Genomic DNA, 15,743 nt, shown 5'->3' on the forward strand with positions numbered 1-15,743 from the left:
AGATAAATCAACTGAACCGACTTGCGCTTGGCTTCCGGTGGACTGCGTTGTAGTGGTTACTCCTGTTTGCCACGGAGAACAGCCATGCCTGCAGCTACCCGGCACCATTCCTTTTGCATCGTACACCCCCGTTCAATCTTCAATTTAATTCGGATTTATAAGGATACATCACCTACAGTTAATCCACTTGATCGTACGGCTGTCGTGCACGTCGGATTTGATTACTTATTATTTTGATTACTTATTATTTTTTGATTTTCTTATTTTGTATTTAATCGCAGCAAAAGGAAAAGGAGCTGCCGTTTACAAAAAGAGGATTAAGACCAGCAGGAGCAGACGATTATGAGCGATGTCCAACAACTACTCTCACAACAACAACCACCATCAACCTACCGCTGACCTACCTGGGTGTGGCCAAGTGGCCATCGCGTGCGAAGGCACAGACGCGCCATCTTCACTCCCCCCCCAGCCCACACCTCTGCTGCCCACCCCAGCCTCCCCCGCCGTGCCTCCCACCACAGCATCGCCTGCCGTCTCCATCACCACCACCACCACCACCACTACTACCACCACCAACTCGCCAACATCGACTTCATCATCAACTGCATCATCTCTTTCAACCGTGTCAATAGCATCGACTTCTACTTTCGCGCCGACTTCTGGCGAAAGGCGAGGGCCGCTCTGGGGGTCGGCGTCGGCCGCTCGGCTGGTCGACAAGGGCATCCGAGCCCAGAAGCACCGCAGCTTGGGCGACCGGTACCGGGTCTCCAAGCAGGTGAGCGTGGCCCAGCGGAGCCTGACCAGCCACCAGGCCGTCGCCACCAACAACCACAGGGAAGGAACGAACGTGAACGCGCAGCTGACCAGAGGCCTGGAAGGCCTCCAGACGCCCCAGCGCATGCGCGACGCCCCGCTCGTCGGCTTCATGCGAAGTCGGCAGCCACTCGCAGCGACTACCGCCGCTGCTGACGTCAGCACCGCTCACAGTGTTGGCGTGAACGAGGCGGCAGACGATGGTGGCGTGGGCGGGGAAGAGAACGACGCAGTCGAGCAGGGCAACGATGGTGGTGGCGATGAAGAGGAAGAAGAAGAGGAAGAGGAGGTCATAATGACCAGACGATCACGGGGAGGCACGATCTGCATGACCTCCGGGTGTCTGCCCGTATTCCTCAGCAACCTGCTCGACGCGCCCAGAACCCGAGGGAGCGAGGCGAGCGCGTTGGGCGACAATGACGACGATGACGACGATGACGAAGAAAGCGACCCGACCATCATCACCGTCGATGGAGACGACGATGACGACGATGAGTCTTCGTCGGAGGAGGAAGAGGAGGAGGAAATGGAGTCAGGGGAGCTTCCCGCAGTGGAAGAAGAAGAAGAAGAAGAAGAAGTCAAGGAGGAGGGGAAGGAGGAGGAGGAGGAAGAAGATGACGATGATGACGACGAGGAGGAAGAAGATGACGACGGTGACGACGAGGCGGAACGGAAGAGCCACGACAAGGACGGTGGCGAGCCCGACGAATCGCCCCTGGAGGAGGTGACCGTCGTCCCAGACTGGAGCGCTGCCCGACGCCAAACTCGCGCCGAGGGACACCAGGTGACCTGCTACTTACTCTCGCACACTGTTCGATTCGACCCCTAACCTACTTTCTGACACGCGACACACGCGACACACGACACACACTACACACACGCACACCACGACAAACATTCAGATCTTGGTTGTGCCGCCCGAGCAAATCAAGCAGCACGGGCCGAACTACCGCCAACTCGCGCTCGGCGGCCTCGCCGTGCCCTCCTCGTCCGTGCAGCGGAGCGCCAGCTTCATCGCCGCCAACCGGCGACCGACCTCCACCATTAGGGGACCCCTCGCGCCTGCGCCCATCGTCGCCGCCACCGCCGCCGACGGCGACGCGCCACCGGTCACCATTGTTGTCGACAGCGAGCCGCCACAGGTGGTAACGAGCGGCGATGATGACGTCAGCACAGGCGTGCGCGGCGAGCAGGAGGGTGAGGAGCTGGTCGGGGCCTACACGATCGCGACGCTGCGGCAGAAGTGGGCCGAAACCGCGAGCGAGCCGTTGTTGGCCGAGTCCAGCGGGACTAGCAGCGGTGGCGGGACGCCCCGGACAGACCCGACGACCACGACGCAGGCCGACGGGGACCACCACGGCGAGCCATCGGCCCGCACCGAAAAGCGAAAGCGAAAAGAGAAAAAGAAGAAGGGCCGCAAGGCCTACTCGTCCCGGCGGCTCTACGTTGATGTGCTACGTACACATCCCCCTCTGTGTCATATGGCATGTGCAGTGTGTTGTGTGTTGTGTGTTGTGTGTGTGGTGCGTTGAGTGTGCTTCACGCTGACGCTCTCGCGCGCAGTGGTCGAAGCCACGGAGCTGTCCTTCCCTGGGAAAGCCCTGCAGGCCATCTACGGCGGTGCGACGCCCCTTGAACCCCCCCCGATCGAGCCTATCACGAATCATAGAATGTCGCTTGACCTGACCGACTCTCGCCCTCCACCAACCCAACCAAACAACAGCCAAGAGCCTGGGCGACCCCTACGCCAGGCTGTCGGTGGTGCGCTCTCTGGGCGCGGCTCCGATCGGCAACGTCGACGACCACTGCTACCCGTACTGCACCCGCGCCGTCAAAAAGGAGATCGACCACCCGGTGTGGCTCGACGGCGTCACCTTGTACGGCTGCGCCACCTTAACCTCGCATCACACAGGCGCCACCTTAACCACGCAAGATCGCCACTAAGCGACGATGTCGGCACAGTGCGTACGAGCGGTTGTCGGTGGGGAAGCTGTGGGACCAGATCCAGCCGCGGGGCGAGAGGCAGGACCCGGCCCAGCGCGAGGAGTGGAACGCGGCCAAGGCCCAGTTCGTGAAGCGGTGGAAGAAGCTGCAGAAGGGCGACCGCACCCCCGCCCAGCAGGCCTTCTTCGACATGTGCCGCGCCAAGCTCGAGCCCAACCTCGAAGTCGAAGTGCGCCACACCGCACACACCGCACGCACGCAACCGCACACACTCACCGCACGCATTCATCGCACACGCAGGTTTACTTCACGATGGGCGGCAGGAGGGACGGGCTGGTGGGGAGCGTGTCGGTGCCGCTGTGCGACCTGCAGGACGGACTCATGCACGACCTGTGGCTCAACCTGCGGCCCAACGCCAACCTGCCGGCCCCGCGCAACGCCGCCGAACAAAGGTCGATGAACCTCGACAAGTGGGCGCAGCATTCCGAGCTCGGAATGTGGGGCAGCGTCCACCTCGTCATCCAAAAGTCCAAAAAGCCGCACGTGCGTGTGTCGTGTCGTGTCGTGTCGTGTCGTGTCGTGTCGTGTCGTGTCGTGTCGTGTGCGGTGTGCATGCGATGTGTTGCGCGTGTGCGGTCGCTAAATTGATGTTGGCGCGTGTGCTGTGCAGTTGGGAATGCTGAGTATGCACGGTCCGCCGGTGTCGCCGCTTCCGCTGCGCATGGAGGTGGGCGACATCATTCTCTTCGACAGCAGCCGACTCCTCATGCAGGGCACCAAGCTCGCCACCCGGAGTCCAGTACGCAGCCCTTGAAGAGCGCGTGTGCTGTGTGTGCTGTGTGTGCTGTGTGTGTTGCGTGTAGTCTTACTGAGCTGTCGCGACACAATAGTGGGACCATGCGGCGCTGGTGGTGAAGAAGCGGAACAAGCCGGGCCTCCGCCTTTTCGAGGCCACTATGGACGGCGTCCAGGTGTTCAACCTCACCCGACGCCTCCAGTTCTACGTCAAGGACACAAAAATTGCCCTGCGCAGGTACATGGCCACGACACACACTGCACGCAACACGCGACAAAACAGGACACATGCGACACGCGCTGATGTCGGTGATGGTGATGGTGACGTAGGTTGCACGTGGAACGTACGGAGGAGATGATGGAGGCGCTCTACGAGTTCATCGAACAGGTCAAGGGCCGGCCCTACAAGAAGAACCCGTTCCAGTTGATCAAGGCCCTCGCCAAGTTCAACGCGCACGACAACCAGGGGAGCATCTTTTGCTCCCAACTCGTCGCCGCCGCCTATCAGGTCCCCTTTCGCTTTCTTCGTTCTTATTCTTTCGCTCTTCGTACTTCTTTCGTTCTTTTTCTGACTGATGGTTGGTGGCACGAGTGCAGATGATGGGTCTGCTGTCGATGGACGAGCCGGCCAACAACTACCTGCCGGTGGACCTGGCGTCGCTGAAGCTGCTCAAGGGCTCGCTGGGCGATCTCATGGTCGTCCCCCGACTCCAGAAGCCCAAGCCGAGCAAGAAGCAACACCACTAACACCACTCGAAGCTCACATCAATAAAACATTGTTTGCTCGAAAGAAACTCGATCGTGACCACGCTGGGCGAACGAGCCAAGCTTGGGCGGTGATGGACTGGAGCGCGCGCTTAGTGCTTCCAGTGCTTCCAGCCGTGCGTGTCGAGCATGCGCCTGAAGGCCACCATGGCCTCCTCCTCGGTGTAGTCCGATCGATTGGAGAGATCGAGCCTGCCGCCTCCCGAACCCAGCATGGCCGCAATGTCCACCATCACTTGATCCAGGCGGTAGGCTGAGAAAACGAGAACCTCTGGTGAGTCTTGTGCGACACGCACGACACGACACGACACGACACGCACGGCACGACACACGCAACATAACAGAAGGAGATGGGCGTACTCGCGATCCAGCCGTCGTTGGTGAGCATGAGGGTACAGATGGACCCGCCGAGGGTGACGTGGCCGGTACGGAAGGCGAAGCGGGGTCGCACCACCCTGATGAAGGGCGGGCTGAAGGGGAAGTTCGGCGGGAAGGTCACGTGCAGCGTGATGTGCTCCTGTAAACGCACACACACGACACACACGACACACGACAGCATACGGCGCACAAGGTAAGACTAGCTCACGTTGACGAACAACTCGTGGGAGAGAAGCGCAGAGAAGAGGAGTGAGCGGGCACCAGGCCGAGTTGCTTCATGTCCTGGTAAAGCGGCTCGTCCTTGGGGATGCTGAACAGCTTCACCTCCCACTGCGCGATGTTGTCGTTGAGCGGCGCAGCGTCATATCCCTGAGATAAAAACAACAATCATCATTTTTGTCACCAACACAAGAGTTAACGTTGTAGCTGCGGGTACGTAGACGAAGGCCGTAAAGAAGAAGAAGAAGAAGAAGAAATATAGAGAGGTGGGAGACAGACCCTCTCCTCGCGGCTGGTCTTGAGGATGTCGCGGTACTGCTGGACGATGGCCTGAACACCACCGGGCTCGTAGCCGGCGGGGATGATGAACTTGCTGGTGTCGATCTGCGGCTCGGGCGTGTAGGACTTCTTGGGACCCTTCTCGACCTTGCTGAAGCACTCGTCGTCGAAGCCGTCGTCTTCGTCTTCCTCCTCCTCGCCTTCATCGTCGTCCTCGTCGCCGTCCGACAGCTCCTCGTCACTGAGCGCAGAGTACTGCTGCGTACAGAACATCAACGCCTCGCCCACGCTCTTGGACTCCATCACGAACTCGAGCGTGTTGTTGACCCAGTCCTCGGAGAGGTCGTCAGATGACACGCACCAGACGTCCTCGGGCTCTGCAGATCAGATCGCACGGGTGTGAGGAGAGGCGTGCACACCCAACCATGCATTTCTCTGTTCTCTGATTCGAGTAGCGCCCAGAATTTAATGGAAAAGATTTAATTGAAAAAAAGAAAAATGAGCGTGTAGCCGGCCTGGCTGCGAATGAATGAACGATTGAATGGGGAGTGATTGGAAAGTATGCATACCGACGGGGAAGGTGAGCTCAAAGTTGAGCTTCTCATCGCCGATGGTAAAGTGGAACCTGTGATCTTCCTCATCGGTCTTGACGTACTCGATTTGTTCGGAATTCTTGGATGACGCCAGCCATTCCTTGAGAGCTGGCAGGAAGACCTTGCCCGTAGGATCCCTCACCTTCTTGGCGGGCGCCGCCTTGTCAGCACTCTTGCTGCTGCTCTTGCTCTTCTTCTCCTTCTTCACTTTTTTCTCCTTCTTCTCCTTCTTTACCTCCTTGGCAGGCGTCGCCTCCTTCTTCTCCTTCTTCTTGCCTAGGCCCAACATCCTCTCTTGCCTCCTCTTGATGTGAAAGAATTGGATCCAACACTGGCTGCCAGCTGCTCTGAAAATGATTATCACTTGGGATTCAATTCGGTGAACCACAAATTGCTTTTTCACCAGGAATCCCGAGCATGTTCTATCAAACGACACAGTCCTGGTCTGACATCAGGCTCTGCCCACCATCAGTCCCCTGTGTAAGCACAACATGAGAGTCTACAATCCTGAAACAAAGGAGTGGGTGTCTGTGATGAAGGTACTTCATCTTTGTCCCAACACCTGACCACAGAACACAACTCACACTCCCTTTTTGGGCATCACCAGATAGTGTACCAGGTGAAGTGGGTGCCCAGCACGTCTGAGTACTGGACCGATATCGACATTGACAAGGACCACTCGCTCAACCCATCGGGCGACTCGCTGGAGGCCCTCCACAGAAGCCTTCTCTCCTGCGCCCATGCAGCTGGACTCAAAGGGTTCCTGTTTGAGCGAGGCGATGTCAACAATCTGGAGTAGCGCAGCGTTGGCCAGGGCTACACAATCTTCAGCCATCATGGTGACCAGAACCCACAGCAAGAAGCATGATCATAAGGTCATCAACACCAAGGCCATTGACAAAGCAGAGGTGAATAAATAAAACAAACATGGGAAGACAGGCGCCACTAAGAGGGCACGAGGGTGGGCAGGAAGCCGGCCTCCTCAAGAAAGCCCAGGAGGTCGTGCGTGTCGATGGCGCCCTTGATCTTCACTTTCTCCTCTTCCATTTCTATCTTGTAGTCCTCGATGCCCTACAATGTAGGTGTTGTGTGCACGAATCGCGTGTGGTTGGCGTGTGTTTGTGGTGTGTGGGTGTGGGTGTGGGTGTGGGTGTGGAAGAGCGATGAAAATGGGAAGCGTACCGGAGTGACGGAGAGGATGGCTTTCACTTTCTTCTCGCAGCACTCGCATAGCATGCCCCTCACCACTATGCTCACGTCTTTGGCAGCAGCGCTTTCGTTCTTTCCCATCTACAGCGACCAGCAACCAGCGAACATTAACGTAACGCACGACACGCACGGCACGGCACACTCACGACACACACACCACACGCACGCAGCACCATTCACGCGGCAACGTACCTTGTGTGTCGGCGTTCCGGCGAAGGAAGGTCGTGAATGGTTGGGACCTCGTCCGGTGATGCCGTTGAGTCGGTCGATGGCCTCAGCGATGACCTCCTGCCACTCGTGCATCTCGCTGGGCTCCTCGCTGTAGACGTAGAACGTGCGCTCCACCGCCACGATCTCCAGCGAGTCGTTCCTCCCCGTCTTTGCTGCGCCATCATTCACCTTGCTATCGGCATCGAGCGTGATCGTGCCTGTGTGCGATGCGAAGGTCACATGTGCGTGCGATGTGCGTGTGGCGTGTCCGTATCGTGTGTGCGTTGCAGTGTCGTGTGTGTGGTGTCGCGTGTGTCGTGTTGCGTGTGTCGTGTGTGCGATGTGGTGCCTCACGTACCTGATGGTTCGACTGACTGGACAAGCCGAAAGCGAGGAATGATGAGCACGCAACGCAGCAAATAAACAAAAGAACGAAAAAAGGCTTGGAGAAGGGGGGGGGGAAGGTACTGTGCGGTCGGGATAGTAGAAGAGGTGGTTGCCCTTCAACACGAACCACCTCTGAGGCATGCAGACGAGCCAGAACAGAAGAAGACAGAAAACAGTGAGAACAGTGCAAACTGCGGCAGATTGATCAGCGCTGCACCTTCTTCCAGTTGCGGATCAAGCCACCCTGCTTGACGAGGTAGCCCTCCTTCGTGATGGGCATTGATGCTCGCATCGCTTGGCTCATCTTTGCTGAGCGCACGAAAATAACTTGAAATAAAAATGATAAAAAAAATATAATAAATGATGATTTACGATGAAGGGATGGAAGAGAGGGGCCTGGGACCTGGTACTGGCACTCGCCATTTTCAGCTGTACTGTGGTGGTGCAGGCGAGCATCGTTGAAGGCGACGGATCGAATCGCTACTCGTTTTGGTGTGGCAAGCCCTATCCTGATCCAGACGGAGAGCAACTCACAAGCGTAGAAGATGGAGTGGCGAGGGGCGCTGGCTGTCTGCATGCCAGGCAGGGCGTGGTGCCGGCCCTGCTCGGTTTCGATCAAAGCGGCATCGTGCTGGTCGATCTCGACTTGCCCATTTGCCGACAACGATTGACGCACGAGCGAACAAGATCTTTGATGGAGACAGGCGAAGATCAGCAGAAAGATCTCTCCTTTGCATCCTCCAGCAACAGCGACATCGACGCGCTACTCGACTCAGCGATTTTCGAGCTGCAGATTGAGCTCAAGACCCCACTCGGCGCGGTCTTGGCCACCACACGCCACCGTGTAGCGCCTCAACGAAGCCACGAAACGCATCAAGTCGAGTTCGATCTCGACGCCCTGCTCAGCTTTGGCCATCGAGATGATGGCGATGACGTTCAGCTCATCCTGTCCCTCCGCCTCGCCACGCCCGACGCTCCTACGTGGCTGGTCATCGACGAACAGCGACTCCACTCCTTCGCCTTTGTGCGGGCCACCGACCACAACGACGCCGCGGGCGTGGTGCGGGTCGACTACCGCCGGCCGGGCTCACGCGGCGGCACAGTACTGGTGGGCGGCGACCATACGCCCTTCTTCCCCTTCGCCTTCTTCTACAACTGGGGCGGCTATCTGCGTACGTGTCGTGTGTCGTGTGTCGTGTGTCGTGTGTCGTGTGTCGTGTGTCGTGTGTCGTGTCGAGCGCTGACGGTTAGGCGAGACAGAGCGCGGGCTGGAGCTGTTGGACGAGGTCGCATCGGCGGGGTTCAACGTGATCCACCCGGTGTCGCCGTTCGACCCGCCCACCACGCCCGCGGGCCACTCGCTACACGATTGGTTCGATCGGTGCCACCAGCTGGGCCTGCGCTTCCACTACGACCTCCGCCACTCCTACAAGAACCTCACCCAGGTACGCTGCCCCCTCGCCACTGAGGTTCATCGCCTTTCACTCATCTCTTTCTTCTTCTTCTTTCTTCTTCGTTTTCGTTCTTCTTCGTTCTTTCTTATTGGGTCGGGTTTATGAAGGTGCAACTTGAGGTGGAGGCCTACAGAGGTCACCCGGCCTTGCTGTCATGGTTCGTTACCAGAGCCGTTGCGTGTGTCGTGTCGTGTCGTGTGGTGTCGTGTCGTGTCGTGTCGTGTCGTGTCGTGTCGTGTCGTGTCGTGTGTTGGAGTGTCGACCAACCGAGCGCGGTGCAGGTACATCGCAGACGAGCCAGACGGTCCTGGCGACGACCCCGCACTCGCCGTGGCCGCGTATCGGCTGGTGAAAAGGCTCGACCCGCGCCACCCCGTGTCGCTGGTGCTGAATTGCCGCGACAGTTCGCCATCGTTTCTCGACGCCACCGACATCATGATGACCGACGTCTACCCCATTGGTGCGTGTCGTGTGCGCGCGCGTGTCGTGTGTCGTGTGTGTCGTGTCCTCATGCGCGCCCTCGCGACCGTAGGAATTGACACGACGCGGTGCAATGCCACGTTCGGTGTGTGCGGCTGTGACGGGTGCGAGGGTCGTCCCTCCGACGTGGCCCATCGACTGGACCACTACCGCAGGTCGTGGCCGCCTGCGCTTCGGCATCGCATGCCCATCTGGATAGGTATCTCGTCATGCGCGTGCGTGCGTACGTGCGTGTGCGTGCGTGTTGCGGATTGTAATGTTGGAGCTAACGGTGTTGATTCCAGTGTTGCAGGCGTTTGGGGGCGAACATCATTGGTCGCGGCTGCCCACTCCGCAAGAGATCCGGCTCATGACCTATCTCGCACTCATGCACGACGCCAACGTACCGTCCGTATCACCACCATGAGCGTGTTTCGCCCGTAATGCCCACACGCCACCGCACACGCCACCGCACACGCCGCACACGCCACACGCAGGGAATATTCTATTGGTTGTATCCGATAGGCGACGGTGATGACGCCACGGCCCTGGAGGCAGAGATCGGGCGCCTGTGCCGCGAAGTGCTGCAAACGCTGGCGCCCTTCATCATCGCTGCCGGAAGCCAGAGCGGCGTCGAGGTACGTACCGCGCGGCCACCCACCCCCTTGGCCCTCCACCCCATTCCGGACCTCTAAGGCTCGCCTTTGGTTTGTGTTGGCGCCCCTGCGTGCGCCGGCGATCAGATCTCTGCGTCGAGCGCCGGGGTGCATATCAGGGCGTGGACGAATGGGTCGGGCGACGGAGCGATTCTCCTCCTCGTCGCCAACACGCGCGAAGAAACAGGTTCGCGCGATCATCGAATTTACATGCATTCCATGCGTTCCATTCTCGTAGTGGAGGCAGCAGCGCTGATGTTGGCTGTTGCTGCTTTCATGTCACCAGTGACGGCGAGCATTGAGGTTCCTTGGCCTGGTCTGTGGGGCACGCGGATGAGGCGGCTCTTCGTGGCGGATGGTGATGGCGACGCTGCGGATCAGCTCGGGCTCTCGACAATTCGATTGACCCTGGCGGCCCTCGAAACGCGGGCCTACCTCCTCGTACCACCGCAGCCAATCGATCCCCTCGCTTTGCTGCTCGCCAAGCTTGAACTTCATCAACATCAACAACACCAACGTTAACATCATCAACACCAACACCAACATCATCAACATCATCAACACACACAATGATGTACAAACACAATAATTGTGAGTTCTTTTTTGTCAAAAGCTGTTGCATGTGGCTAGGCCTCGTTGCTGGTGGTCGTGGTGCTGGTGGTGGGCGAAGCGGAGGTGCGATAGCCCTGGATGTGAAGGAGCGGGAGCACGGCCTTGAGCGAGGAGTGCCCGCGGATGGGCAGCTCCAGGTGGAGCTCGTAGCTGTCGACCAGCGGCTGCATCAATGCAGAAGAAGACGACGATGACGATGATGAAGACGACAATGATGAAGATGACGATGACGATGATGATGATGAAGAAAAAGAAGATGATGATGATGAAAGTGAAGATGGTGGTGGAAAGAGGTGGAGCCTGGAGGGAAGGCGGAAGGCAAAGGTGCCCTCCTCCCTGCGCCGGCCCTCGATGGGGAACGAGATGGTGCCCTCGGTCGACGAGAAGCTGGTGTGGGAGTAGTAGCCCAGCGGGACCGCCTTCTTGCCCTTCACGCCCCGGAACGAAATGATCAGACACCGAATCGTCTTTGATGACCGATTGTCGATACTCACTGCGTGCGCACACGACACGACACGACACGATACGACACACAACGCGCGTGAGCAGGTGCGAAAAATATCAGTGTGTGTGCGGCGGTGCGTGTGCGGGCGTGTACCGGCGAGGTCGATCTGGCTGCCCGGGTGGAAGAGGGCCTGGGTGAGGGAGCACGTGAAGTTGACGGTCTTCCTCGAATTCCAGAACTTTTTGGTCACGCGCACGGTCTGGAGGCCGTTGTCGCCGATCAGGCTGCCCGACACCGACATGTCCAGCCGTCGCTTCTCCGTCTTTGTCCGCGTCACCTCTATTACCCCCCCCCCATTTAACCACCGCACACACCGCACACACACACCGCACACACATACCGCACACACATACCGCACACCGCACACGCACCTGGGGAGAGCGGGTCCTTGCCGGGCTTGCCGCTGGTGGTGGTGGTGCTGCCGGCGGCGGCGGCCTGGCTTGCTGCGGTGAGGGGTGAGGTGGTGGTGGCGGTGGTTGGCGTCGAGGAGAAGGAGCGGAGGGTGACGGCGTCGCCGGCGTTGTAGAGGTCCACCGCTGCGTAGAACCCAACTGACGCGACGCTGCGGCCGTCCGCGAGCACCGTCGGCACGTGTGCGACCACGCCCTGGTCGTGATCTGCACCACTCCAGCTTTCAGTCCTGTGTGTGCGTGTGCGGTCGTGCGTGTGCGGTCGTGCGTGTGCGTGTGCGTGCGGGGTACCGTTGATTGAAATGGCGAGGGTGCCTTCGTCAATGTTGAAAGTGCAGGCGATCAATCGCACGTCGATTCCTTGCAGAACGCATTGGATTCTTGCCAGCGTGGACACGCCTGAAACCCGCACGCACCACCCAAACCAAACCAAACCAAACCAAGTAAAACACAAATAAACCGAATTGAATTGAATTAATTTATAGTCTGTAACTAACATGTTCAGTAATGTAACACACATGTTCAGTATGGTTGCACGCACCCTTGTGGTAAATACTGCGCTGGTTGATGTGGTACAGCCAGGCGTTGTCAGACAACCAGCTCGGGCTTGTAGACACGTCCATGCCCGCCCTGGCGAAGGCACACACCGCACACGCACACACGCACACGCACACAGCGTGAGACAGAAGCCCACCAGACAAATAAATGACGAGCACCAAGCCGTACATGCACACGCCGACCATGATGTCGCCCGGGCTGTTGGCCGCGTGCGTGATTTCAACGGTCCACGTGTGCGTGCCCTTCCGCATCAGCTGACCTCCGAGCACCGTACACCTGCCCCACCCCACCCCATCCCATTGCACATTCCATTCATTCATGTGAGCGCCTGTTCACTTATAATTCCGCACGACACACACCGCACACGCACGGCGCGCGGCGACCAAAGTGAACCGGAAGCGCACCAGAGCTCGGGTGCGACTTTCTTCGCCGTGTTGATGCGCCCGTTCACGGCCTCTATCGTTTGATGTTTCCTGATACCGCGACAAATGACCATGTTAGTGCATCGCGCTGTGTGCGGTGGTGCGTGTGCGTGTGCGTGTGCGTGTGTCGTGTGTGTGTGCGTGTGCGTGTGCGTGTGCGTGTGTGCGTACCAAGAGAAGTTCCATCGGCAGGGTAGCCCGAAAAAGAAGAAGTACTTCCACACGTACTTGTCCATGCTGGCGAGTAGAGCGCTGGCATAGTCCGAATTCCGCCCCTTGCCGTGGGCCTTTTTCTTCCCCCCTCCGCCGGCACTGTTGCCGCCGCCGCCGCCGCCGCTGCTGTTCGTGTTCTTCCGCCGCCGCTTGAAGGCCGACAGGAACAGCGGCGGCGGCGACGACAGCGGCGACGACGCCGACTGGGCCTCGATGCTCTCGTACGTAATCTGCTTGACCTGATCTTCAGCGAAGTGCTGGGGCGCTGCCGTTCGGTCATCGCCGTCTCCGTCGCCATCGTGGCCGTCGCGGTCGCGGTCGCGGTTGTGGTGGTGGTCGGCGTGGCCCTGGTCCCGCTTGATGGTGGCGAGGCACAGGCGCTTCCACAGAAAGTTGTCTGAGGCCAGCTCGTAGAGGTGCCGACTGGCCTGGCCCACGCGCAGAAGGTCGTTGTGCGGCAAAAACGAAAGAATGTTGAGAATGAGCTCGGCCACCAGGTCGCCCAGGCCGAGATCGCCGGCGCCGGCGCTGGAGTCCACCAGCGCCGTTGATGACGTGTCACTGGCCACGGCCACGGCTTCGATTTCTGTCGACGACACGCAAGCGCCGGGGCGTCGCCGGTGCGGCGGGAGGGTACCGCGGTAGTTGATGGTGTTGGTGGTGATCTTCTTCACGAGAAACTTGGGCAGTCGCTCGGCGTAGTCGGGCAACACGTCCACGTGATCCACGATCGTATCGACGCATATGTCCTCCAACATCATCATCGCGCCACCGCACTAAACATGGTCCATATATACAATATATATATATAATAAACATAAAACGCTTAGTCAATTCAGGTCAAACGAGCACCGACCTGGTCTCCACAAGTCAAGAAGGGGAAGGGAACAGCGCACCAGCCAAGGGTGGCGCAGGGCCTGCCGGGCCGTTGGCCGCTTTGCCGGGTCGTTGGCCAGCAGGCTCACCAGGAAGCACTTGGCTGAAGCAGACCACCAGCGATTGACGATTGCGTGGTCAGTGAACGAAGAAGAAGAAGAAGAAGAAGAAGCAGATTACGACTTACCGGATTCGGACACATCGAGCCAACAGTCACCGGTGAAATCGAGCCGCGGCGAGGTGCAGGCGCGACCTGGTGACATCATCGGCTCGCTGATGGTCATCGCCTCCGCGCCCGTACTCGCGATGATCATCATGTCGTCGCGACGGAGCGCAAACTCGGCGGCGGCGCTGCTGCCAGCGGCGGCAAAGTAGGGATGCGACGGCACACCGCCGGAGAGCAGCATGAACGCGATCGTGCCGATTTGCCACACGTCGCTCTTCGACGTGTCCCACATGGAACGCGCCCCGGGCGAGCCGTCCATGACGCCGGCAGCGGCGACCGCCGCTGATGACGCAGCAGACTCGCCCTGCGAAGCGGCCGCGTCGCTTGCTGCGTTGCCTGCGGACAAGGTGGAGTAGGTGGCGCCGCACCGCTCCATTTGCAGCACTTCGGGCGCGGTGTAGCACAGCGGCGCCGACATGTCGCTGAAGCCGTTGGTGTCCACGTTTCGCTCCTTGGCCCTGCGCACATCCCATCAATCAACAATTGAGTCTCTCATCACTGGTCGTGCGTCATGCGTGTGTGCGGTGTGCGCGTGTGTCATGTGTCATGTGTCGTGTGTGCGTGTGCGCGCGCGCGTGTGTGTCATGCGTGTGCGTCTGTGTGTTGTGTGTTCGCGCAGTGAAGCTGTTGCTTGTTGTACATGTTCTGCGCGATGATGAGGAAGAGATCGGGAAGCGAGAGGGAGTAGCGCGGCGAGGCTGCGTCTCCGTCGACGCTCGCGTTCTCCATGAACACGACGTCGGGGCGGATGGCCAGACCCACCCCATGGCTCTGCAGGCACGTCGCAATGTAGAGCAGTTGTTGCTGGTGCCGTGCACACCCACCACCGTGGAAGTGAGTCCCAACGCAAATAAATAAACTTAGAAATAAAATAAATTAAAATAAATCAGAGAAAGAGACGAAAATGGACGTGTACCACCAGAGGTATAACTTCGGCTTCCTTGAACCGGCCTCTACGGAGCACTTCATCATAGAGCCTCGTTCCTGCGCACTCACAATTCAGTAAGACCCACCGCACACACCGCACACACCGCACACACCGCACACACCGCACACACCGCACACACCGCACACACCCGATTCTTAGAATAAATAAGAAAGAAAGAAAGAAAGGTACCTCGCAAGTGATCGGACATGACGCAGAGCTCTTCGTCGTCTTCGTAGACGTGGCGGAGGCGCGCGATGTGTGGGTGGTCGGCCATGCGCTGGTGGACCTGGACGGCCTCGCGCAGGCACTGGAGCCAGGCCTCCTCGCACTGCCCGGCCTTGAGCACCCGCAGCATCGAGTAGAGCCGCGGCCCGTGGGCTGGTGTAGAGGAAGGCGATGCAGAGGAGGAAGAGGTAGCGGACCGGCGGTCTACGACGACGGCGCGTATGTGGTGGCTGTTGTTTTGGATGAGGTCGCGCAGCTCGTAGAGGTGGTCCATCTTGTTGTGTTGCAGCTTGGCGTTGTTGAAGCCGGGCGGTAGGCCGCTCCCCTCGTTGCAGCCTTTGTTGGGCCAAATCGTGCGCCCCAACCACTCCATCTTCTGTTTGTTTCTTTTAAAAACAAAATAAATAAAAAAATATAGGATCTATCAATGCAGCGACCGAAATATGTGAAAGCGTTTCAATGCGCAGCAGTTGAAGAAATCCTCGCAGACACCATCTAGTGACCTGCCAACCTTCGTTGCTTTCACTTTCTTTGTTGGCCCAGACCTTCTTTCGCTGGCCTGCGAAAATTTCCCATACATGAAAGAATGCTGGCAACATTCCACACA

At 58.7% G+C, this 15,743-nt stretch overlaps 5 protein-coding genes across 5 annotated transcripts; 2 read left to right on the forward strand and 3 right to left on the reverse strand.

The window, feature by feature from the left end:
• Nucleotides 1–349: 349 nt before the first annotated feature.
• On the forward strand, nucleotides 350–4,299 carry ACA1_112530 (uncharacterized protein; the record flags this gene model as incomplete). The annotated part of the gene is made up of 11 exons (XM_004342019.1): nucleotides 350–429; nucleotides 670–1,597; nucleotides 1,716–2,271; nucleotides 2,377–2,433; nucleotides 2,537–2,690; nucleotides 2,776–2,986; nucleotides 3,058–3,300; nucleotides 3,428–3,556; nucleotides 3,648–3,790; nucleotides 3,883–4,060; nucleotides 4,150–4,299. The coding sequence occupies 11 exons, from the start codon at nucleotides 350–352 to the stop codon at nucleotides 4,297–4,299; spliced, it is 2,829 nt and encodes a 942-aa protein (XP_004342068.1).
• Nucleotides 4,300–4,409: 110 nt separating this feature from the next.
• ACA1_112540 (Ubiquitinconjugating enzyme subfamily protein) lies at nucleotides 4,410–6,075 on the reverse strand (the record flags this gene model as incomplete). The annotated part of the gene is made up of 5 exons (XM_004342020.1): nucleotides 4,410–4,570; nucleotides 4,678–4,834; nucleotides 4,957–5,064; nucleotides 5,194–5,570; nucleotides 5,763–6,075. The coding sequence occupies 5 exons, from the start codon at nucleotides 6,073–6,075 to the stop codon at nucleotides 4,410–4,412; spliced, it is 1,116 nt and encodes a 371-aa protein (XP_004342069.1).
• A 656-nt stretch (nucleotides 6,076–6,731) lies between these two features.
• On the reverse strand, nucleotides 6,732–8,015 carry ACA1_112550 (PH domain containing protein; the record flags this gene model as incomplete). Its single annotated transcript, XM_004342021.1, has 7 exons — nucleotides 6,732–6,857; nucleotides 6,969–7,076; nucleotides 7,188–7,423; nucleotides 7,564–7,579; nucleotides 7,674–7,724; nucleotides 7,810–7,901; nucleotides 8,003–8,015. 7 exons carry the CDS (start codon nucleotides 8,013–8,015, stop codon nucleotides 6,732–6,734), a joined length of 642 nt encoding a protein of 213 aa, XP_004342070.1.
• A 271-nt stretch (nucleotides 8,016–8,286) lies between these two features.
• On the forward strand, nucleotides 8,287–10,683 carry ACA1_112560 (uncharacterized protein; the record flags this gene model as incomplete). The annotated part of the gene is made up of 9 exons (XM_004342022.1): nucleotides 8,287–8,764; nucleotides 8,844–9,037; nucleotides 9,154–9,203; nucleotides 9,328–9,506; nucleotides 9,579–9,725; nucleotides 9,811–9,908; nucleotides 10,003–10,143; nucleotides 10,249–10,348; nucleotides 10,448–10,683. 9 exons carry the CDS (start codon nucleotides 8,287–8,289, stop codon nucleotides 10,681–10,683), a joined length of 1,623 nt encoding a protein of 540 aa, XP_004342071.1.
• A 104-nt stretch (nucleotides 10,684–10,787) lies between these two features.
• Nucleotides 10,788–15,509, reverse strand: ACA1_112570 (myosin light chain kinase; the record flags this gene model as incomplete). Its single annotated transcript, XM_004342023.1, has 16 exons — nucleotides 10,788–10,923; nucleotides 11,134–11,266; nucleotides 11,372–11,557; nucleotides 11,650–11,895; nucleotides 11,980–12,087; nucleotides 12,230–12,318; nucleotides 12,415–12,522; nucleotides 12,651–12,719; nucleotides 12,897–13,309; nucleotides 13,376–13,467; nucleotides 13,519–13,657; nucleotides 13,778–13,860; nucleotides 13,945–14,441; nucleotides 14,624–14,754; nucleotides 14,900–14,967; nucleotides 15,101–15,509. The coding sequence occupies 16 exons, from the start codon at nucleotides 15,507–15,509 to the stop codon at nucleotides 10,788–10,790; spliced, it is 2,907 nt and encodes a 968-aa protein (XP_004342072.1).
• Nucleotides 15,510–15,743: the final 234 nt, after the last annotated feature.

Source organism: Acanthamoeba castellanii, assembly GCF_000313135.1.
Source record: "Acanthamoeba castellanii str. Neff unplaced genomic scaffold scf7180000084669, whole genome shotgun sequence".
NCBI lineage: Eukaryota > Discosea > Longamoebia > Acanthamoebidae > Acanthamoeba > Acanthamoeba castellanii.